Source organism: Taeniopygia guttata, chromosome 20, assembly GCF_048771995.1.
Source record: "Taeniopygia guttata chromosome 20, bTaeGut7.mat, whole genome shotgun sequence".
In the NCBI taxonomy this organism is placed as follows: domain Eukaryota; kingdom Metazoa; phylum Chordata; class Aves; order Passeriformes; family Estrildidae; genus Taeniopygia; species Taeniopygia guttata.
The window spans coordinates 13,505,243-13,530,239 of NC_133045.1; the positions used below are offsets into that span (position 1 = coordinate 13,505,243).

Consider the following 24,997-nt stretch of genomic DNA (forward strand, 5'->3'; position numbering starts at 1 on the left):
TCAAGATTTTGGAGAAATACAAGTGATGGAAGTTATTACTGTGAAAACATGGTTGTATTTCTAAAATACTGCAATAAATAGCAGTTTTGGGGTGTGAAATGAGGATATTGGGGGAGCCAGAGCTGAAGAAAGGGAACTTTGTTGTACTTTTAGTAATAAAAGCACTCGGTGAGCAACAGGTGAAGGGAGGAAGGTCGAAATTGGAGTTTTGTGTCTCTGATTTGCACAGCACAGAGCAGAAATGCAGCAGGAGGACAAACCAGGAAAATTCCCAATTCCTGGGGGCTTGGGTGGTAATTCCAGGCAGACTGAAACAACGACCTGCTCCTACAAAGAGTTACAAAGGGATTAAAAAGATTACAAAGGAGAAAGGCTGAGTGAAGATGCAGCTCCTTTGTCCCAGAGGATAAATCCCATTCAGCAAATCCTGATTGCAGCAGCTGCTGCGCCTGTAAGGCCTGAAATGTGAAGGATTTTAGGGATGTTTTTAGAGAATGATTGTTCCTAATTTTGCTTCTGGCACTCTCCTGCTATTTCCATTAATTTCTGGAAATCTGCATGTTTTTTAAAGTATTTTTTAAATAACAATGTAAATTAAATTAGTGAAACCAGGTGATTCTTGGAACAAAAATTGATTTGCATGGAATGGTAGAGCAAGATGACAAAAAGAATATTGGTGTGTTCCTCCTGGTTTTAAGGAAGGAGGAGTGGTTTATTATTGTAATAATCATATATTATTATTAATAATACTATTGTAATTTGGATTTGTCATTTTGGATTTGTATTTGCTGCAGAAATTCATTCAGGGCTGTTGTGCCCTGTGCTGCCCTGCACTGCTGGAATTCCTGGTGCCAAATGTTGCCTTGTAGTCCTTAATGGCTTCTTCATGGCCATTAAAATATTTTCTCCACAATTATCTGAACACCAGGGGAGAAAAAAAAGTGCTGTGTGGCTCTAATTCCATGGCTAAGCAAAATATTTGTTTGTGGCTGGCTTGTACTCAAAAGAGAGGAATGAGATGAGCTTTAAGGTCCCTTCCAAGACAAATCATTCCATATTTCTGTGATATTGCATTAACCATTGATCTTCTCTATTTTTTACTAAGTCAAGGAAAAAATATTGGTCTAATTTGCTAAATTCCAGGAGGAAAAAAGTGTTCTTACAGAAGAGGGACTTTGTGTAGCCACAAAATTTCCTTTTTAACACACCCTGATGAAGGGAAGGGGAAAGAGAGACAGATCTTCTGGAGTGTGACTGCCTTTTGTTAAAGAGTTGAAAGGCAAGTGCCTGAGCAGTAGTCTGAAATGCAACCTGTAAATTGTGTATTGATTTTCATCTCGGAGCAGCTTTTAATCTCAGGCATAATGAGCAGCTTTGATCTGCTCGAAGTCCTGGCCTAGAATTTGGGTTTTGCTTATCTTTGCGATTCTGCCTCTGGATTGAGGAATAAATCTGAAAAAAAAAAAAAAATGGCACTTTTGTGTCTTTAAAAACAAAAATAAAACACGCTTTTCACCCAAATACTGGAATTTCAAGGCTTTTGTCCCTCATTTTGCTGTGGCTGTTGAACCCAGCCCAGCGCTGGTGGGATCTGCTCTGCTTCTGCCTGAGCAGAATTTCCTCGCAGCAGCTGGAGCTCTCTGACACAACACACACCCAGCAGAGCCCATGGCAGTGACATTTTCCAGGGCTTCCATTCCTTCCATGATAATTTGAGATAAAAGCAGCTCCATAGGTTCCTGGGCTGCTGCTTGCTTCGCTGGTTTTCTCAGTGCTGAGCTTATATCCCTATTTTTGAGCCAAAGCCAGTTTTCCTGTGGTTCATTTGTTATCTGTTACATAAAGCAGAAGTTCAGCATCTCTTACAAGTATTTTCCAATGGATGTTGTTTCTCCTTTCTTTAGTTTTTTGATTTTTGCTTCCTTCCCAAGTTTCCAACTATAATTAGAAGTTCTTTTTCAAACATTACTACAGGAGGCTCAGGAAACTACAGCTGATCCTTAGTGGCCCCAGCTGAGTGTCTAAATAGGTGCTGGAGTAGCTGTGATTTGCACTTTTTGCTGTGCCTGTCAGGACATTGAAATCGAAACTGCTGCTGATGAAATCTCACAGGAGGATATTGCTGCCCCAGGATTTCTGCCAGTGGAGCTGCTTCCTTACAGGAACAGCAGCAGAAGAAACCAGGAAAAAATAAAATTCATGTATGCCCAGAAAGTGGAAATGTCTTTGCCTGGCCAGAGCAGGCTGTGCTGAGGAGCTCTGCCCAAAACACCCAAAAAAGAGGGAGCAAAAGGCTCATTATGAATGATCCAAGTTGGGAGGCAGGGTCCTGGCAGCTGTGGGGTGCAGGGTCCTGGCAGCTGTGGGGTGCAGCTGTGGGGTGCAGGGTCCTGGCAGCTGTGGGGTGCAGCTGTGGGGTGCAGGGGGCAGCTGTGGGGTGCAGGGGGCAGCTGTGGTGCTGTCACCACTGCCCTGACGGTGCCAGCTGTGCCTCTGCTGCTGGCAGATGTCCGGGTGAAGTCCCTGGAGGTGATGCTGGCACATCCCAGCACTGCCCCACTGCACAGGCAGGACCTGGAGCTGCTGGGGAAGGCACCAGGATGGGCAGAGGGATGGAGCAGCTCTGCTGGCACAGCTGGGATTGTTCACCTGCACAGGAGAAGCTTTGGGGTGAGCTCAGGGCGGCCTGGAGGAGCTGCAGGAAAGATGGAGAGAGAGGATTTCCAAGGGATGGAGGGACAGGACACAGGGAATGGCTTCAAACTGCCAGAGAATAGGTTTAGATTGGATATTAAGAAAAAATCCTTCCTTGTGAGGGTGGTGAGGCTCTGGATCCCTGGCAGTGCCCAAGGCCAGGCTGGAACACCCTGGGACAGTGGGAGGTGTCCCTGCCATGGCAGGGTGGCGTGAGATGGTCCCCAAGGTCCCTCCCAACCACATCATTCCATGGTCCTGGGGTTTATGGAAAACCCCACCTCCTGCTCATCAGGGCAGCCTGGGCTGTGGTGCAGGGGGAACACTCAGCCGTGGAATTAAAGCTGTGGAACATAAAATAAAATAAAATAAATCTCCAGGCTGGGCCCTGGGCTCTGCTCTGCTGCTGGGTGTGCCCAGGATCCCTGGGTGCTGCCCTTAAAATGACCTCAGGTAACAGCCCAGGATGGAGGTGTGGAAGATGAACCTGTGGCCACGAGTGAAGCTCTGTCTCATCACTAAATCCTGACCTCTGGTTTAATTCAATTTATAATTCTCTGAAAGGTTTGGACAACACAGCTCCAACTGCCAGCTGCAAATGAAAGCAAAAATACCTGAAACTAAACCAGTTTCTTGTGCTTTAGGATGTTACACACTGGATGGTTTTCTAAAAGTCCTTCGGTGTGTTTTGTGCCATTTTTAAAATAGTCCTACTTCTTGAACACTACATGCTGGATATCCTATTCATCAAAAGAAGGATTATTATGCAGCAGCAATTTTTTGTACTCCAGTTTATTGTGATGTTTTAGTCAAAGGAAAGTGTGATGGAGACAGACACATCAGCCCAGGACCTGCTGATGTTTTTGGGGTTATCCACAATCCCTGGGGAGGTGGGAAGCTTGGGGAAATTTTGCTGTGAAAAGCCAAGGGGTAGCTTTGAAAGCTGGGCTCTAAAATTGTTCTGTTTTCCTAATCTCAAAGAATCTCCCACTTAAGATCTGTGCTGTGTGGAAGATGTGTTTCAATCAGTTTTAGGTTTTTTTTTGTATCTGGGGTTTTCTTTCTCTTAAAGGAAAATGTGAAAGGCATAATATTGACTAGACTATTACAATTATAATTTAAAATAATTTCAATTTTACATTGAAACTGACAATTTTCCTGTTCTAATTCAGCAAGTCAGTTTGAGCCTGTCAGTTTTCCACAGTAATAATTAAATACATCTAAATTCATCCTTGAAATGTGGTGATGACTGACAGGGAAATCAGATCCATATTCCAGTCCAAGTAGGGAAGAGAAGCTGAAGCTCAGGGGGAGCTGTAAGATTTACCTCTCGACAAGACCCTTTTTTATTGGGGTTTCACACCACATCAGCTCTGGTTCTGCCTCCCAGCCACAAAACAGATCCAAGCAAGATTATTTTTCTTTTGTCTCTTGTTTCTTTTGTCTTGTGTAAAGCAGGAGCTGCCTTTTCCTGCCTGTGAATCCCATACCAGGGATTTTCACCTCAACTATCCTATCAAAGTCCCATTGTTTTATGAAATCATAAAAGATACTTTTAAATCAAAAGGGTTTCTGCATCTGAGGTGTGATGGCCCCATGTGTACACATGGAATGATCAGTGTGAGTTTTGGGGGAGGAAATGTGATTCTGAGCCACAGTTTGTGAGAGAAGAAATGTAAAGAGAAATGCAAGGATATGAAACCTGTGATTTATCACTATTCAAATCAGGCTCAAAATAACCCACAGGCAGAGGAGAAGTGCAGGTAGGAGCTGCAGTGAGGAGAGCAGGCTGCAGGAAATGAGATCTTCCTTTTGTTTCTTTAGGTTTGACAGAGGAGCAGGTGATATATTGATATAGAACTGCCTTGAGATTTATTGGATTTTGGGTTTTTTTTTTGCATATCACTGATTTTAATTTGCTGGCCACTGGGCTGGGTAGTGGCAAACAGGGCTGGAATCTGACTTTGATGCTGCAAAGAGCTTGTAAATTCACACTGATTTCAGTGAGGGCAGGGGGCAGAAATCAGCTCTGGGAGTTGAGCAGAGGGTAAAATTCACACTGATTCAGTGAGGGGTGGCAAAAATCAGCTCTGGGGGATAAGGAGAAGGTAAAATTCGCACTGATTTCAGAGAGGGGTGGCAGAAATCAGCTTTGGGGGATGACCAGAGGGTAAAACTCACACTGATTTCAGTGAGGGGGATGAACAGAGGGTAAAACTTGCACTGATTTCAGTGAGGGGCGGCAGCAATCAGCTCTGAGGGACGAGCAGAGGGTAAAATTCACACAGATTCAGTGAGGGGTGTCAGAAATTGGCTCTGGAGAATGAACAGAGGATAAAACTCGCACTGATTTCAGTGAGGGGGATGAACAGAGGATAAAACTCGCACTGATTTCAGCTCTGGAGAATGAACAGAGGATAAAACTCGCACTGATTTCAGTGAGGGGTGGCAGCAATGGGCTCTGGGGGCTGAGCAGCAGCACCGGGGTCTCCAGCGTGCTCTGCAGCTCTCAGCCCCAGCACGAGCAGCTGCCCGTGCCCGTGGGTGATTCCCTCATTCCCTGTGTTGCAGGGGATGCCAGGGTGGCTGCAGGCCAGCAGAACACATCCGTGCCCCCAGCAGAGCCCGGCCCCGGTGCCCGGGCGGGCGGGCAGAGCGTTGGGAGCGCTGCCAGCAGAGCCCTGCCGGCTGCCAGGCTCCGCTCCCCGCCGTTCTTCCCCTGGGCTGTGCCAGGGCGTGCTGAGGAGCCAGCGGTGCCACCAGCCCCCCGAGAGGCCACCCTCGATGCCACTCCGCTGAACGAAGCCCCGAGCGAGGGCACAGAGGTGCCCGGGGCGGCTGTGCCCCACCAGGGAACCGTCGAGGGAACCCATCCCAGGCTGGGCCAGGACGCCGAGCTCGCGGGGACGCCTGAGGGACACGATGTGGCCGCCCCAAAGGGCAGACAAGTGACGCTCCTCGACAGGATCTTCAGGCTGGAGAAGGGCAAGGGAAGGACACAAAGTGACCCCCAGGAGGGAAGGCAGGGCTTGGACGTTCCCGACGGGAGCATCGCGGCCGGAGTGCCCAACACGGTCCTGCTGGGCAAGGCAAGTGCTTCCATAAAATAGCCTTAATTTCGTTTTCACTGGTGAAACCTATTGGGATTGTTGGCAGAGTGGGATGACTCTGCGTGGGGTGGGAATGAACCAGTGCTGCCCTTAAAATGAGCACAGGTAACACCCCAGGAAGGAGGTAGGAATGAACCAGTGCTGCCCTTAAAATGAGCACAGGTAACAGCCCAGGATGGAGGTGTGGAAGATGAACCTGTGGCCATGAGTGAAGTTCTGTCTCATCACTAAATCCTGCCCTCCAGTTTAATTCAATTTATAATTCTCTGAAAGTCTGGCTCAACACAGCTCCAACTGCCAGCTGCAAATGAAAGCAAAAATACCTGAAATTAAACCAGTTTCTTGTTTAGGATGTTTGACATTGGATGGTTTTCTAAAAGTTCTTTGGTGTGTTTTGTGCCATTTTTAAAATAGTCCTACTTCTCGAACACTACATGCTGGATATTCTATTCATCAAAAGACAGAATATTATGCAGCAGTGATTTTTTGTACTCCAGCTTATTGTGATGTTTTAGTCAAGGAAAAATGGTTCATTAGAAATGATTTTACAGGATCAAAATGTGATATAAGAAGCTGTGAATCTTAACTGAAAAAGCACACTGCTCAAAGGAGCTGAAAGTTAATACAAGTTTAGATTTTACACTTCTGCCAGATCTGATGTCAGCAAAGGTGTAATTCTCAGGTAACTAACAACAGAAAAAGCCCATCCTCTGAAAGGGAATAATGGTGTAAATCTGAGTTCTGCTGGAGAAGTGGAGTGCAGGAATTGGTGATCAAATTGAAACCCTGTCTAATGTCAGGAACAGGAGGGAAAATCCAATGTGTAATTACCACTTTAGTAATTGCTTTTATCGGTCAGTTCAGGCTTACAAATAAAGTGGTGAGCACTGATGCTTTGGGTAGTGTTGAGCTTAACTCATGGGATACTCACTGCTTACACTGCCAGCAATGCAAGTTGCCGCGAAATTATTTTCTTTTTAATCTTTGTCTTCCCTATTGTAGACCTTCTCAAATCTGAAGATCACATTTCTTGTATAAATTTACACATTGTAATACATTTCTGAGGGTTCATTTTTAAGAGGAACAGTCGCATTTTTCACTCCTGCCCCTCAGGAGTGCTCCCATTGCTGGTGTTTCAGGCAGCTCAGGATGCACATTTAGAGAATCCATAAAAGCATTCAGCACCTAAGCAGAACAGGGTGGATCATTTGAAATGAATCCTCTGTTCATGGCACACTGGCACTTCTGTGTTCAGCCTCTTAGAATGAAGCTTTTCAACACCCCGAATTCCTGCAGATATTTTTGACTGTCACACACAATTCCGTGGCTTGCAGGAATTGTCTCTTTTCCCACCAAAATGCCAAATTCTCATTTCCTATTTTGCTGTCACTGCAGTGACACTGCTTTCATTTACAGAGTGGGGACGGTCACAGCTGCTGCTGCTGAAGGAATGCTGTGAAAGTCCAAGGAAAGGACACTTTGGAGCAGTTTTAACTAAAATTCAGAGTTTAACATTGCTGGGAGCAAACAGTCCTCTGGAAAGCTCAGGTGAAGCAGAGCATGATCAGGGACAGAAGGGACTCAAAAACATTCTCCCAGTTCAAACAGGGAAGCACTGCTCATTATATCAATATATAATTATATCAATATACAAGCTTTATTATATCAATAACACCTGGATTTCTTATTAATTCCTACTGATTGGCAGTTCTGCCTCTCGTACCTAACCCCATCCTGGAGGTGCCTGCTGGGAATACCCTGGAAATCCCAGGCACTGCTGAGCTGTGGGTGCTGCCGGGTCTGCCTGGGAGTGGCTGCAGGATCCCAGCAGCATTTGGGAACCCAGGAACACTCCTGAGGACAGGTCTGGTTCTCAAAAATGCCTCTGCACCTCCCAGGTGTGTGATTAAAGCTGCACCATGGACATCTTTGAGGAATCACAAACTTGGGGTTCACTGTGTAAAGAAATGGTAGGTCTGGATCACAGGGAGAGGAATTTTAAACCTATGTTTGAATTTTTGGGCTATAATTTCATCTTTGGTTCTTTCAGATATGAAAAGAAGGGGCAGAGAGGAGTTAAGCACCTTTTCTGGGGAAAACACTGCAGCTAAACATTGCAATGTGTTGCCAAATTTAACTCAATCCCTAAAACAAAGGCTGTGGCTCTGCCTTGCAGCACAGTTGCCTTCTGTTCCCTCTGAAGTTCCAATTCTCCTGCAGGATGTGAGAATGACCAAGCCTAATTTAATTACTGTTCCTGTACTAACTACAAACTGTTACCAAATAATCATACTAAAAATCAAGATACCGCTGCCAACAGCTCCTCTTTTTTCTCTCTCTCTCTTTTTTCTTTGTGGATTATGACTTGTAGTATCTGTAAATGCTAAAAGCAAAGTTTCCCTGCACTGAGTGCCAAGACAAAACAAACAGCGTTGCTGGTGAGTAAGAGAGAGGCTCCACAGTTGTAGCTTAAGAGCTGCACAAACATTCTGTGTTTGCTGAGCCACTCTTTATTTTTGTGGTCTACAAAACTACATTCAGAGCACAGCATAATTAAAACAAGGGCAGAATTCATGAATTCATGAAGCATTTACTATGTAAGCCAAAGAAAAGATAAATTATATGCCTGAAATGTTTCACTGAGCCATGATTCATGCAAACAAAAGTGCTGGCAGGAATACATTCTTTTGATATGTTTGGGTTTTTTTTTTTCCTGATGACTGAACTAAAACTACAGTACATTTAAGGTGTTTATTACCCCCAAATTTAGCTTCTCAAAGACACGAATTGAACATTGACATAGCGTCTATTAACTCCTAATACTGATCTTCTGTTATTCCTGGGGTTTCTTTCATTATTTACCCCCAGGGCTTTGAGCAGGGAGCTGCCACAGAGGCTTTTGTGGTGATTTTGTGGCTCTGCAGCCGTGATCCTGCGGGGCTGTGTGTTCTCTGTGCTGATGGCCCCTGTGCTCTTCCTGCAGGAATATTCCCATGGGAGCACAGGATGGATCACAGCCCCTCTCCCCGGCCACACTGGAGTGATTCTCTGTAGACAATTGCAACCTCAGCTTGGGAATCACAGAGAGGGATCCTCAAGCAGGGCAGGCTCATTTTCAGTGGGAAAAAAATAGAATAAAAGCATTTTAAAGAACCTTTCCCTGTGCTGGGTGATTAAAATAACACAATAATTGTATAATATGGATTTATTTATGTCACCAGTGGGAGGAATAGACTTTAAATGCTTTAAAACATCAGAGGGATCAGGAGAGCTGGCAGAGGGATCATCCCAGGGTGTGGGGTGGGCAGTGCCAGCAGAACACAGGGAGTTCAAATGGGCTCATCAAATGGGGCACATCTGAGCTGTGAGCTTGGAGTTCAGGGATTTTGGGATGGCCCCAACCCTCAGGGTCTGCTGTGGCTTTCTCTTCAGTGTGACTTTGTCAGGGAGATGTCCTGCATCAGCCAGAGGTGCTGGAAACAGCTGTGTGCAGCTCCCTCCTGAAATGTATCCCAAGGCCAGGGCTTGGGCTTGTCTATAATTCCTAAAAGTTATTAAATATGTTGTTTTTTTTTTTTTTCCTTGATAGCATCCAGCTCTAAAGAGCTTGATGGCACCAAGCACTTGGGCTGTGCAGCTGGGTTTGTTTAGCAGCACATCAGCCTCCTCCTCCTCCTCCTCCTCCTCCTCCTCCTCCTCCTCCTCCTCCTCCTCCTGCCTCAGTTGTCCCTGGAGCACGTGGAGCAGAGCCAGCATTTTCCATGGCACCAGAGCTCTGTGTGTGCCACCCTGGGCTGGCGTGGCCACGCGTGTCCTGCATGGCACAGATTGTTCCTGGGGCCAGCCTGGGGCTGGCAGCTGCACAAAGTGCTGTGTGAGACCCTGCAGGGGCCTGCTGAGCGTTCCAGCAGGGCTCTGCTGCTGCCTGGGCCAAGCTGGGTGGGTGGGGAAGGACACACAGGTCCCTTCTGGCATTTCAGTGGCTGCTTTAACTCCCTGTGTTCTGCTGGCACTGCCCACCCCACGCCCTGGGGTGATCCCTCTGCCAGCTCTTCTGATCCCTCTGAAGTTTTAAAGCACTTAAAGTCTATTCCTTCCACTGGTGACATAAAGAAATCCATATTATACAATTATTGTGGTATTTTAATCACCCAGCACAGGGAAAGGTTCTTTAAAATGCTTTTATTCTAATTTTTCCCACTAAAAAAAGCACTGAGCTATAATGGGCTGGTTAGGGAAAAATACCTTTGATATCACTTAGGCACCCTTTGATGTCACTCTCACCTGCACAATAATTTTCTTCAGTTTTCCTGTGCCTGCTCAAGGCAAAGGTGGCCAAAATGAAAGGTAAATTCAGTATGAAAGGTGCCAAACTCTCTAAAACTGGTTCAAGAAGTGGTTTTTTAGAACCTGACCCTTCCCCAGGTGTCTAAACAGAAAAGAAGTACCTTAATATTACCTACTTGTGAGTGCTTGAGCACTGGAAAACCTTTTGGGGCTCTGGGAATTGTAATTCCATGAAGAGAAGAGGCAGCTCTGTCTGGCTAAGAGGAATTCCTTTGATTTGTTGCCTTTTTCCTTCTTTTAATGTGTGTCACGTTTGTGTTTGATAGATAAAAATGATTCCTGACGTGGCAAAATAGAGAACCAGAAACCAACTTTGCATGGTACCCTCAGACACGGAACTGGCAGGGCCAAAACCTCAGCATTTGCTCCCATTTTTCACAAGATCAGCCTTGAAAAGAGAAAAGTGGAGTCTGGGGCTTGTTGTGGCTGAGAACAACGTCCCCCAAAGCAGCAGCAGCGCTGAATGTCTGGGGAGAGAGGGGCAGCAGAGGGATAAATGCTGGATTGTTCTGCCCGTGGGCTGGCCAGGAATGGTTGGAATTGCTGTTGTGACTCCCAGCAAGTCACAAAAGCCACTTCTGCATTCCACTGGGAATCAGGCAAGCTGGCACCCAGCAATCTGTGCCCCCTTTTTGTTTTTTAGGAGCTAGATGAGTGCAGGCAGAAGGAGCTTGGGCAGGACTCTGCAGGTGACCAGAGCCCGGCTGCTGCAGCACCTGCGAGGGCAGAGGTGGAGCAGGACAGTGCCCAGGCAGCTGCAGGACAGGGCTCAGTCATGAGCTTCCTCAGGACACTGGTGAGTTCTCCCTTTCCTTTCCACTTCCTGGGGTTTCAGTTGCTTCCAAAAATCCCCCGTGGGATTGGATAATTGGGATAAATCGTGTAAAAATGGAGAAATAAATGTAAAATGTTCTCTGTCCTGGGGGATGAGGAGGGGTGTGGGGGGGACAGTGAAACTTCCACCTCGACACAGATACAGATAAAATACAGATCTGTAGCTACAGATACTCCTAAAGATACAGATTTTAACTGCCTCAAAGACTTTCTGCCTGATATTCCTTTTGTACCACCTCTAAAAATTAATTTTTATTAACTGATTATGAGCTTGAACAGTAAATATTCCATCTAGGCCTTTTTCATCATAGCCATTACATTGTTCTCAAGGAATATTTACGTTATCAATTTTCCCACTTGAGGGAAGCAATATTTGTATTTTCCCTTTGTGCAAATAAAACCTGCTGATTTCAAACTTATCTTTTCCATCCTTTGAAAGGCTGGGTTGGGTGATTGTTTCTTCTCAAATTCTTTTAAGGTCTCCTCAAGCAAAGCTGAAGCCAAAAGTGATTCTGAAGATAAGGTAGGCAATTCCTTGCTCACTGGTTGTTGGGTGTTTTTCACACAGGGATTTCCTCTTCATTTTGTCGGGTTTTTTCCCAACTGATGTCATCATTTGAAGTAATTTCAAATATTTTTTCCCCTGGATAAATTTAAAAGGAAAAGACTAAACAATGCAATTCCTAATACTGTCTGTTACAATCAAAATCTGTTGTGTTTTCTGCAAGCTTGGTGTTGATTGGTGACACTTTTGGTTGTTTCTCTGACTTGTCCTTGATGTAAAATTGCAGCTGAGTCCACAAAAAAAATTACGTTTGCTCATAGAACAGTTTTCCTTGTGACTTGAAAGAAACTTTATTAAGAAACAAGGAATAAAACCCTAAAAACTGAAGTGTTTTTCCCATGCAGATATTAGCCAAAATCACAACATTTTTGAGTTTTCTCCTATTTTTTCATTCTTTTGTCCTATTCAGTGTTCAGTCTTTGCAGCAAGCTTGGTGAGTACAAGGGGGATTTAACTCTGAATAACTCTAAAAATGATTCTCAATAATTCCGAATAACTCTGAAAATCATCAAATAGGGTGAAGCTTTTCCAAGCGATGCAGAAAATGCAGTTATTAAAGTGCCCTGTCTCAGGGAGACTGGCAGCTCTTCCCAGAGGTGTTGAACAATCTGGTTTGGATGGAAACAACCCCATTTCCTTCCCTGGCTGTCTCCTGCCCCTGTGCCAGGTCCCTGCTGGTGCTGCTGTCACTTGGGCACGAATATTCTGGGTGGGTTTGGTTTGCTGGCACACCTGGCAGGGCAAACAAACCCAGGTGACTTGCAGGATGTGCAAACTCCTTACAGGAGATTAAGTGGGAGTTCTCTTTTACTGGGAATTCCTTTATCTGATATGGCATTTGTACTTTAATCAAGGGGAAATATGTCGAGGAGGGTAATTTATCAGCTCCCAGGTTGAAAAGCTGCAGATTCTTTGGCTGATAGGAAATAATGGTTTGGGTTTTTTGTCCCCAGCAAACAACTGAAGTGTGTTAAAAGTAAAGCTTTGCTAAATGAAGTTTTTCCAAGTGCTGTGGGGCTGTTGGGTGCCTGCTGTGCCTGGGCTGAGATTTGGATCATTTGTCCTTGGTGCCCAGCTGGAGCAGGAATTGTTTTGTCTCCCTGCTCTGAGCACAGAGCTCACCATCCCCTCATGTGAAACTCAGACCCACAGACTAAAGCAGCACAGAATGTGACAAACAGAAAAGCCAAACCTGAGGCATCACCTCAAGGGCCACCTCGGTGACTGTCCCTTCCTCTGTGCCCACACCAGTTCAGAGCCCAGCCACACCTGCTTGGGCAGTTCCTACAAACCAAGAGCTTGTTTGGACAAAGTGTCCCAAATCACTGACCTGACCCTCTTGTGGCAGACCCTGAGCTGATCCTGGGTCACTCTGTGTTCAGGAATTGTAAGAATTTTGCAGGAAAAAGGGTCAGTTTTGCTGTGAGAATTAATAAGGAATAATCCTTCATCCTCTTTCATGCCAGGTAATCGAAGGCATCTTCCTGCTTTAAGGCCTGAGACCTTGAACAATTAATTAATTAATTAATGTCAAGGACATTAATGCAAGCTTGAAATATTTTAGGCAGTGTATGTCATGAATATTCACACTGCCCTTTTCCTAAATAATGCATTATATAAAACGTTTTAAAGTCCCTATTATGCTGCAATAAAAAGACTGACAGTTCCTCCAAAGATTTATATATTTCCCTGTTTTAAAATTATAAATCCTAAACTGCCTCTTCATGACTTGAAAAGGCAGATGTTTGTGGGCTTTAGGTTTCAGTTTAGTGGAGATTTTAGAGGGAAAGTTGTGCTTTAATTTGGAATCAAGTGGATTGCCTTGGCCTTTTGTTTTTTTTTTTTGCTGCTTGTGTGAAAAACTCTGAGGAGAGCTGAGAAATCACTCAGGAAAAAACCCCACAATTTGTCCAGGGCTAAGAGGGAATATTTTCCTTTAATCCCAAGTGTGTGAGCGATGGAATAATGTCTTTGATAAAGCAAATACCTGCAGCAAACACTCACCTGCTGTTGTGCACAAGGGCTCCAGGGCGGAGAAGGGCCCTGGGGGACAGCCTGGCCCGAAGGCAGCAGCAGAATCCCCCTCCAAAGGAGCCAAGAAAAAGAAGGCAGAGAGCCCCAAAAAGCTGGGCCACAGCACCTTTAGCAAACTCTTTAGGCACAAGGTTGGTATGGAGCTCCAGGAGCAGCAGAACCCTGAGAAATCACAGCTGGCACAGAGAGTGAGTTCTTTCCCAACATCTGGCCAGATGTGCAGCGCTCTGGAAGTCCCTGGGAGAGCATTTCTGTGCCAGGGGATGGGAACCATCCTGAGCTGCACCTTCCTCTCATTGGGCCCTCTGTGAGCTCAGGGTTCTGCAGCAGTTCCTGGAAAAATTCCTATAAAAATTCCTATAACAATTCCTATAACAATTCCTGGAACAATTCCTGGAACAATTCCTGCCAGTTACTAACACAGACTAAACACCCCCATGCCACTAAAAACCAAAATCAGAGGTGCTGACAAACAATGAATTGTGCAGAGGTGAACAAAGCCTGAAACCAGAGAGGTTTTGGAGCTCAGCCCAGCCACAGTTCAGGTTTTATGTCATTAATGTGCACCAGAACTTGGCTAAAATTGGCATTTTGGGGCATCTGATATGGCACAGAGGAGGCTGGAACATGGAATTTCTCACAGAAATAGGGATTTCTCCCTGCAACCAAGAAAACTAATTTATTTTAGTCATGCTTTAGTTGGGAGTAGAAAAAAAATCTGGGTTTGATGGGTACTTTAAAGGGCTTAAAATTACAGTCAAGCAAATGGCTGTTTCAGAGGACATGAGCTTTTATATTAAAAACCAGAAATCAGCAACAAGTTTGGGTCTCAAGCTCTGCATTTGGGGATTTCTGCACTCTCTGAAGATAAGCACAGCAGAGAATTGCAGCTTTTTAGGCCAGAGAATGCAGAAGCAGAGACCCTTCCACTGGGGGAGGAACATAATTAATATTTAATTCTCCCTCCAGACACCCACGTGGAATTTCTGGTGAGTAGGGGGCTTTATAATCATGGGCATAGGCCACCCTTTAATGCATTTTAAAACCAAAAATGTTCTTTCCACTATCTCATTTCTGAGAAAAAAAAAGTCATCTGCATATTACTGAAGGAATAATAATATTTCAAAGGAATTCAAGTGTGTAGTTCTTGCCAAAACCGTGAATTGGAGATCTCAGCTTCATTTTTTATAAAATTAAAATATTATTTACTTGTTCATAATGAATTAAGGCTTCCTGGTAAAAACCAAACCTGGTTGGCATTTTTAAAGATTCAGTTCCAATAAGTAATCTTGCAATAAATTGTACTGAGAAAATTCCCTGGAATATTTAATGGAAGTTTAAAGAGTTTTTGTCTGGAATGACAACACTTATCTTGAAGGAATGCAAGAGCAGAAAGTTTTCACACCAGTAAAATCTTTCTTATAAAATATCACTTTTATAATAGTTTTTCTTGTTTCTATGTTTATTTTGACAATTTTCTTTCCACATCCAAAATACAGAAGCGGGAGCTGAGATATCATTTATGACCTATTAGGAATCGAGGAGAGGGATTAAAATGGTGCCAATAATTTACTTGTAAGGCTGATTAAAAGTGGGAATTCAACTCAGAGCAGGGATGTGATAGGCAGGCCCTGGAGTTACCACTTCTAGTAAGAAGAAAATTAAAATATAGTTTATATCTTTAAATTCTCTATGCTTTCTATGCTGTATGAATTGGATGAATAGATAAGCAATTCCTTTATTTGAAATGATGATTTAAATAGATAAATTTTGTTTAAACACTTCATTGTCTTTTCTGACAGGGCTTTCTGTGAATGTCCAAAATAATCCAGCTTAGATTGGTTGTGGGTTAAGAGCAGCATTGTTTTTCAGGCTCCTGTGTTACAAAACCCTAACTCTAAACTTGTGATGCTCTTCCCATCCATGCATATTTGCCCTTCATTCCATGCTAATTTTGCATATAACTGTGCTGATTGATGGAATTTTCCCTTGGAAGGGAAGGGTGAATCCCCCACGTGCAGCACTAATGCTGAAGGCAGCTGTGGCATCCTCCCCCTTGTTCTCACCTCCCATTCTGGATGTTGTTTGTCAGAGCTGACCCCCAAAAAGAAGTTCTTGGCTCCTGCAAAATATCTCATAAAATATCTCACCTGCCCTGCAAAACATCTCACCTGTTCTGTGGAGAACTTCCCAAAGTCTGCTGGGGCCTGGCCCCGGGATGGGTTTTTGTGCAGCTCAGGTCATTCTTCGGTGTGAGCTGTGCTGCTGAGGGGTAAGAGATGCAGGTAACACCCTTGGCCAGGAGGGATTTATCCAGCTCCTCCCGGGTTTGTGGATTCTGCTGAAATGTTTGTACTAAAGGAAATCCCACCTCGTGCCCAAAAATACTGGGCTGGGTGGGACCAGCCTCCAGCACCTGCAGAGCTGCTCTTTGCTGTTCCATCCCTGGGTTTCCAGGATTTCTTGTTTTTCCTTGGATCCCAGAAATCCAAGCCTCCTGCAGGAAGGTGATGGGAGCACATCCCTGATGGTGGTGTGGGATTCCCGTGGAGAACACCCAGCTCTGTGTCTGTGAGCACTGGAACTGCAGACACACAAAAATCTGTAATACCTTAAAATTCTCTGTAATGATTTACCTGACCTGAATGGGAATATGGAAATACATATATAAACATACATCTTTTTAAAGAACAAGTTGAGAACTACAAGCACAAAGAATGCAGCACCAGGCTGGTGCAGGTACAAGGATGGGAACTGGCATTCCCTCCAGCATCCCTCCAGATTCTTCCAGGGATCAGTTTCCATGGCTGCAGGAGCCAGGACTTGCACCCACAACCACTAAAAATAAAATAATTAGTGACACAGACAATTGCTGGCCTGTGGAACTGCAGTGCTGCCGTTGCCTCAGACAGACTCATCTTTGTCTTTTGTTTCCCTTCAGGCTGCAAAAGAAACCCAGCAGACAACCAACACCAAAGTGAGTAGGAGGGGTTGAATTATCTGTGCAACGCAGGAAAAGGGGAATTCTTGCTGGCATGTTCAACTTTTAGGTGTTTTAGGTTTTTTATCTGTGTTCTGGGTTTGCTGTGTCTGCAGCAGGGGTGGAAGGGATGAATGGAAGGGCAGGGTGCTGTTGTTATTGGACATGAAATGAGTACATAGAAGTTTGGTAAGTTCAAAAGATAAAAAGAGTGCATTTTATTTGAACATGTTAGAGATAAACAGAATAAACAACCTTGGAACAGCACAGACCAATTATGGCTTCTTCTTTGGCAGCGGGGCAGAAAGACAGAGATTTTATACAATCTCAGAATCATCAATACCTCAGATTCCAACACTCACCTGCCCCAGGTGATGGCTGAGCGTGCTGCATTTGTTCCTCACAATATCCATGTCCTTTCATTCCCAGATTCCTGAGCAGCCTCCTGTCACCTGTGTGAAAGCAGACAGAAATGTCCCTCCCTCCCAAGAGCCACCGGCCAAGCAGAACCCCAAAGCTCCAGAGCCCACAGCCCCTCCACAGGGAGTGACCACTGAACCCCCCCGAGAGGCCACCAAGGACAAGGACAAGGGCTCAGCCACTCCCCTGCCCCTGAGCAAGCTCTTCTGGAAAAAGGTACTGGAGCTGGCAGTGGGCAGCTGTTATAAATGAAAATGTGTCCAGCCAAATTAAAATGAAAAAATAAAATATTTATTTTGCAATCAAAATAAATATTCACTGCTGTTAGCTGATAATGCCGGGTTTGATTTCTCCTACATCACCCTCAGCTCTTTATATCAGGGAATAGAAAGTTTTTTAGGGAATTCTTTACCACTCCAAGCAGATTTTGTTGCATCCAAAAATATTAAGGGCTGGTGAAAGCATTTACAGAAATGCACTGAGTTCAATAGCCTGGGAAATCTGAACTTTGTCAGAGGAGCTCCCTTCTGCTTGGTTAGAACTTCTTGGGTCTGGGATCATGCTGAGACCAAATATTTTTTGCAGAAATTCTCTCCTGAAAACTGCAGTAGAAAACTGAATTTGGTCCTAAGAATTTACAAAAAACCAGCCTCTGCCTGTTTGAGCATTGACTCCTTTACCTGTAAAAGGCTGATGTGGCTTTACTGAGTTTTCTTGGATGAGAATAATATTTTATATTTCCTTTGGTGAAAGACCCTGGTGACCCAGTCAGCTTGAAACTAAATAAAATGATCAGAGATGTACAAAAAACCAAAAGGCAACAGGTTGGCCTCAAACTCAGCTTGGTTTGAAGACTCTGTGGGGTGTTCTGCAGTGAATTTCTCTTTTTCTGGCACATTTAATGCACTGTCCTTTTGCTAGGACAGAGAATCCAGGCTCAGATAGGTGGAGAATTCAGAGTCAGGGGTAGCTTTGCTTTTGAAGTCACAAACTGCAACCACAACACTCAATAGACGCAGGATTCAGCTCCAGCTTCTCTTTCCAGGCACTCTCTTAAATATCCATCTTCTGATGAGCTTTCACTTCAAAGTGCAGCTAATGAAGTGCCTGTCAACACGTGGCAGTTAATGCTGCTGCTCTGCCTGCAGATGAATAAATATGGAAAGGCAAAATGAAAAATTCCTTATTCAGCTTCTCAGCTGGGTGCCACTTTGTATTTGCCCCATTTCCTGATCAGTCTTCACCAGAATTTTCAGAACTGTTACTCAAATATTTGCTGTGCCAGCATTTTTCTTTTTTCTTTTTTTCTTTTTTTTTTTTTTTCAGAAGGAATACTAATAGGGCATTACAGTGGGTAAATTCCAATATTTGTGTTGGAAAGCTGCTTTCAAGGCCTCGCAGATATCTGATCAGGGCAGGGAAACATGATGCTTCACATTTATCTGATCAAAGCAGGCCAGGCCAGGGTGGACGGTGATCAAGGCAGCATTATTTACACTGCTCTGGGATCTGCCTTTAAAAGCAGATGTGTTTGCTTAAAAAACTTGAATTTTAAGCAACTCTTGCCATGCAACTGCAGGAAAATCATGCTCTTCTACTGATGTATAAACAGCAAAATGGTTAATTACTGGGTGAAGCAGAACATGGAATCCTAGAGGGACCTTAAAATGGCCCACCCAGTGCCACCCTGCCATGGCAGGGACACCTCCCACTGTCCCAGGCAGCTCCCAGCCCCAGTGTCCAACCTATCCTGGGCACTGCCAGGGACACAGGGCAGCCACAACCAATCTGGGAAACTGTGTCAGGGCCTCAGCATCCTCACAGGGAGGGATTTCCTCTCTATATCCAACCTGAATTTCCCTTCTTGCAGTGTGAAGCCATTCCCCCTTGTCCTGCAGAAGAATTTCCTGAAGAAATGTGCAAAAAATCCCAGATTTTTGAAACAACTCAATCCCTGAATAACTGACTAACCCTAATTTAACTGAGCAGTGCTTTTTGCAGGCTGGAATTTGGTCCCAGGGTGATTTTGTTGGTTTTGCCACCAATTCCAGTGCAGAGCCAGAGCTGCAGAGACAAAACTCCTTTGGGGTGCAGCAGAGTGATCCCAGCCTGCCCCCTTGGAGTGATGAGATCCCAGGAGCTGAGCTCTGCTTTACTGAGCCACTGCTTCCACTCTGCTCTGAATCATTTCCTTCCAGCAAATAAGTGGGGAATTGATGATATGGATGTATGAATAGGCAGAGATCCAGAGTAAAATTATTATAGATTGATTATCTCAAAGCTGTTCATAAATATAAATTAAATCTACAATTCCATGGGTAAGTGGGATGTGCTGCAGCCTTCTCAGGCAGGAGGGATAAGGAATATTTATTCCCTCATCATTCTTCTCCCTGTTGCCCTACCCACAAAATGTTGTTTCTTCCACAAAAGAGGAGTCAGGAACAAAGCAAAATCTCTCCTGCTGCTGTAGGAGTCCATGGTGAGTCCCCTTGCTGAATGTGGAATTCACTGCAACTTAAAAATATGACAGAACTAAAAGGTGTGATGGAACACTGATTAAATACATTGGATGGCTTCTGCATGAAGGACTAAATAAACTGGGATTTTATTTGCTTAGAAAGAGAGATGACAACAGCACACAGACAGACTGCTGCAAAGGGGAACAGGAAATATTGTTCACAACAAAAGTGGCAGAGTCCAAGTGAAAGAATGTGGTAACAAAGAAGAATAAAGAAGTGACAGGACAGGGGGAATGGCTTCAAACTGGCACAGAGGAGGTTTAGATGGGATATTGGGCAGGAATTATTCCCTGGGAGGGAGGTGAGGTCCTGACAGAGATTCCCAGAGGAGCTGTGGCTGCCTCATCCCTGGAAATATCCAAGGCCAGGTTTCAGCAATTAATAGTGTCCATAGTGTGTTTCAAATAATCTTAATTCTGCTTTTGAGTGCAAATTCCTGAATATGATTTTTCTCATATTTACTGGATTCACTTTAGCTTTATCTCCTCAGGGCACGCATTGCTATGTGTAATTTCATTTTCATTCTTTTTACATTGTAATCAAAGCTAGATCCTTGTAACTGGGAACCAGCAGCTCAAGAAAGATTATTTCTTTTGTTTGCATGAACTGGTGGGATTTTAACACTTATTTATCTCTTTTCAATTGGGATCAATCAATTTCCTAAAGCAACAGGAAGAGAACAGTGAGACTGAGGATGTTTTTATGCCCTGTTTGATTGTAAAATTTTAAGAAATGAAGCAGCTCCTCATGGATGGAGTGGGAATGTTTCTCGCACTGTGTTTCCCCCCGCAGAACTCCTCGGAAGAAGCAGAGGCCGTGGGCAGTGAGAGGGCAGAGGCGGCTCCCGAGGCGGTGCCTCCCGACAGGGATGAGAGCAAGAGCGCAGAAAGCGCCGAGCCCAAACCGCGAGCGGCGGAGAGCAAAACGCCCAAGGCAAACCTGAGGAAGTTCTTCAAGCTGGTAAGAGCATCTTTTCCCTTCGGGGCTCAGAGATCCGGGGAGAGGCTTGGAAACACTTTGCCTTTGTCTGGGAGGGTGCAGGGGTGCTGAGGGATGCTCAGGGATGAGGGGTGCTCAGGGATGAGGGGTGCTGAGGGATGGACAGTGCTGAGGGATGAGGGGTGCTCAGGGATGGGACAGTGCTCAGGGATGAGGGATGCTCAGGGATGAGGGATGCTCAGGGATGGACAATGCTGAGGGATGAGGGGTGCTGAGGGATGCTCAGGGATGAGGGATGCTCAGGGATGAGGGATGCTCAGGGATGAGGGGTGCTCAGGGATGAGGGGTGCCTAGAGATGCTCAGGGATGGACAATGGTGAGGGATGGACAATGCTGAGGGATGAAAGGTGCTGAGGGATGCTCAGGGATGAGGGATGCTGAGGGATGAAGGGTGCTGAGGGATGGACGATGCTCAGGGATGAGGGGTGCTCAGGGATGGACAATGCTGAGGGATGAGGGATGCTTAGGGATGCTCAGGGATGAGGGGTGCTCGGAGATGGGCGGTGCTCAGGGATGCAAGGCTGGCACTTCTCCCCCGCATCCCCCCGCGCATTCCCCGTCCTGCATCTCCCTCTCGCGGCTCCTCCCGGAACGTCCCGAGGGCTCCGGTGGCCCTTTCCCCGCCGAGGTGGCCCAGGGAGCTCCAGGGGCCGCGACACCGAGGATGCTCCGCTTCACAAACCGCGTCCCCCCGTGGGATGCTCCTGGAGCGACCCGTCTCCAAGCCCGCCCCCAAACCCATCTCCCGCTGGCCACGGCACTGGCAGTCCTCCTGTGCCGTGTCCTGTCCTGCACTGGCTTTGGGAGTTGTATTTTTAGTGGCACGACGTTTTTTTGGCAGTTTATGTAGATTAGGTAAAGTGGCACGTGAAAGGAAAGGAGGCAGTCACTCCTGCAGAGGTCCATCAGGTGGGGAAGAGGAAAGGCAGAAAGTAGAATCTAATCCTGCTTCCCAGAGGAAAATTGTTCCCAAACCATCTGCAGTCCTGTGCTACCCTGCTTCCCCACATAAGCAAACTTAGGCAATAAATAGCATTTAGAATTGAGAATAACACTTTTATGTTGTCACAGCTATTGATGAAAATGTAGCAGGGTATTGGCTGTCCCCACCCTCCTCATTTAAAGCATCCCACCCTGCTGGCTGCAGAAAACTCTGGGGGCAGCCTTGGCCAGCAGCAAGCCCAAGTGACCAGAGGCAAGGATAGAGGTCAGCAGAGCTCTGGAGAGAAATCCTTGGGATTGTTTCAGCCTCGTCTCATTGGCAGCAAGAGGGAGCTTTGTCTAGACCGCAAGGTCTTTACTCTGTTATTTTTGGTTAAAAATAATAATAACAGTAAAAATACGAGGTGGGTTAGAGAGGTTGGCTAAAGCAGAGCTATTTTTATCTGGGTTTAGGGTGTTTATAGGGGGAAAGGTAACACTGATTGCTGTTAGAGCAGGTTGATTTTTTTTCCTAAAGGAATTTGAGGACTTGCTAAAACAGAAATGCAGAGCAGATCTTGTCACAGCCCATCTTCATGCACTCTGGACTGGGTTTGTCCCCAGCACAGACACACTGTGCTTCCTCCCCTGCACACATAAAGCTCCCCGAGCACAAACCCGTGCCAGGCTCAGCAGTGGCACCTTCCAGGCACAGGCATTTCCCCACAAAAGCCATGAATTGTCATGGAGTGGTTGAATTTTCTCTCCTGCTGCTGCCAGGTATTGATTTCTGTGGCTTTGTAGGAAAATCAGGGTTGCAATAACCCCATCTGTGGGATTGGTGCTGTTGTGCTTCACGTTACAAACGTAAAGCTGCAGCAAACCACAATTCCGCCTGAGATAAATTTAGAACAAAAGTCACATCCTTTCATTGTTTTCATTGAACTTCTGCAATGAAAAATGACATTTAAATTTGGGTGCCCTGAAATCCTGCAGTTTATTTTATGCTTTGCTGCTGAGCTCTCTGGAGAACACACTGAACTCTCCAACACGTTTTTAAACACAAATGCTCATTCCTGTCATCCCTTTTGTAGCACTAATTGTAACTTAAGCTTAACCTAATTCTCACAAAGCTTGTACTATTTACTCAGTTTGGTCAAATGGGGGTTTCTCCCTTTTAAATCTAGATGGAAATGGGTTTTTACTTTCAAAAGATATTTCAGAGCCAAGGTTTGCTCTGAGTGACCTTCCAGTGCTGCAGCCTCAGGCTCTGCTTGGATTGTCCTGGCTGGGAAGTATGGGAATCAAGGAGGATTATTATTTAGAGATTTAAGGACTGCAGGAATAAACTGGAAAGCAAAAATCAGGATTAAATGGATGCTGATGACAAAATATGGAAACATCCCTCTGAAGCTGAGTGGGCTTTAATTATTCACAACACATGCACTTAGTAGGGTGGATAAATAGAGAGCAAGTCCCACTAGGTCTTGTAGGACAGATTTGGCTCTGGAAAGCAAAGAAAAGCTCTTTCCTAGAAAACTCTGGCAGCAGGTTCTTGTTTAGTGGCTGCAATGATCCCTTCTCAGGCTTTGATGGGAAACCTGACTGGCAAGAGACAATCCCAGAGAACAGAACCTGCAAAACCCACCCTGGAGATTGGGTATTCCCAAAGTGCCTTCCAGCCTTGATTCCTGGGAGTTTTCATCCTGAGTGAAGCTCTCCAACAGGACCCTTTGCTATTTTAGGCAGCCAAGGGGGATGCAGGGACCCCCCGTTCAGGAGAGGGAGATGGTCCCAGCCCCAGACACCACGTAAGTGGACTTTGTGTTTTGGGCCTGGACTTCTTCATCCTCTGGTGATGGGTTCTTGTCACCTCCTTCCACACAGCTCTGCCTCTTGAAATGTAAAAGTCACTGAAAGGAAAGTGCTGCACTCCCTGAGCTTCATGTATTTACTTGTAACTTTTCTGTTTCTTTGATCGATTCATAATATTAAACAAAATTTTAAAGAGTCAACTTTTTTTTTAAAAAAAAAAAAGCTTTTTCCGGGTGTGTTCCTTTTCTTAAAATAATCAGTGAGTTTGTGTTCAGTCATCTTCCTCTCTCTTGCTGCTTTTTGATTTTCTGCAAGAACCTTGGCTCAGGCAGTGGAACTAAATACACACAGAATTATTTTTACTTTGTTGATTTACTTGTCTTCTGAGGAAAGGATCATTTAGGTGGAAACTCTACAAAAGAGAACTGAAAATGAGAATGAAAACTGTGCACTGCAATGTAACAAAAGCCATGAAAATATTTGTTTCTTGTTCTGTTTTTGTTTCTTTCGTTCTGTGTTCATAAAACCTAAACCCAACCTTTGGGTGTGGTATTTGCATTCTATTCTTCATGGCTTTCAAAATGCTTCAGAAAAATCATATTTTCATTAGAAATACAAATTCTGTTAATCTGAGAATCAAACCCTCACCCGCTGCAAGTGAAGATATCCAGAAGAATTTATCTCTCAGTAATGAGAACTAAAAGAAGGTTCTGTCTATTGACAGTTTCCTTTAAGAGGAAAACTGAAGTTGCATTCAAAGCTGACATTTCAGAATTTCCTTTTTTAAATAGCTGTAAAATTATATCTCTCTTCCTATTTTCACAATGTCTGATGACACCAAGGTTAATTTTTATGAATTATGTCTTTAAAAGCATCCTAAATATAGAAGGGCCTTGTCTTGTGACACTTAATCCTTATTTCATGCAAGAGCTTTGTGAAGTGATCTGAGTAAGACACCAAACATTTCAGCCCTGGATCTATTATATTATTTTAATGGGCAGCCAGCTTCCTTCCATTTTTGTAAATCAGTTTATTGTTCTTCCTCCTTCTCTTCCTTGTCCTGGTGTAAAGCAGAACAATTTTATTCCTCAGAGGAGCCCAAGGAAAACTGGATCTGCTGTTGACTTCTTCCTTTTTTGGGGATTTCTTTGAAAGGATTTCCTTAAATTATGCCATAGTGCCTCTGGAATGTTGTGATTTTTCTCCCCTTCTCATCCCTGCCACTCTTCACCCTCCAGAAATTGCTCCAAAACCATAGAAATCCTGGGCTTGAAAATCAGCCTTGGCCCAAGGTCTCCTGTAAGATAACGGGGAAAATGCTGTGCATTTTTCTTCTTTTATTTCAGTGGCACTGCAAATGTTGAGGGAGGCAAAGCAAACTGCCAGGAGCAGCTCCCCTTTGGAATAAGGAGCGTTAAAATCTTTCATTATTCATTGGCCTCACTCCGCATTTCCTGAGCTGCTCCCATCAATATCAAATCTGCCCATTTCCTGCCTTTCAAGGTTAATATGAAACACCTCAAAGAGATTATCTGATAGGGTTTGACTTGGGTATTTTCTGCCTGGAAAATGTATTATGAATATTTTTTAAAAAGTGTTTTGTCTGCCTGACATCAAAGGCCCCACCTGCTCTCAGCCGTGGGGACGGTTCTGCTTTGGCTGCAGCGCTGTCTCGGGCACGTGTGGGGAGGAAAAACTCTAATTTCACACCCACAGAGCAAAGCCACAGATTTCACAGAGTGTTTCTGAGGGTCCCAGG

The 24,997-nt window shown here is 44.8% G+C and overlaps 1 protein-coding gene across 1 annotated transcript in view; it reads left to right on the top strand.

Annotated features, from left to right (window-relative positions):
* BCAS1 (brain enriched myelin associated protein 1) overlaps window positions 1-24,997 on the top strand; it is a 38,405-nt gene that overhangs the window by 6,329 nt on the left and 7,079 nt on the right. The window contains 8 exon segments of the mRNA XM_072916989.1: window positions 5,266-5,783; window positions 10,795-10,947; window positions 11,464-11,508; window positions 13,572-13,715; window positions 16,526-16,561; window positions 16,994-17,200; window positions 20,296-20,463; window positions 23,169-23,234. Coding sequence (XP_072773090.1) covers window positions 5,266-5,783; window positions 10,795-10,947; window positions 11,464-11,508; window positions 13,572-13,715; window positions 16,526-16,561; window positions 16,994-17,200; window positions 20,296-20,463; window positions 23,169-23,234 — 1,337 coding nt within the window.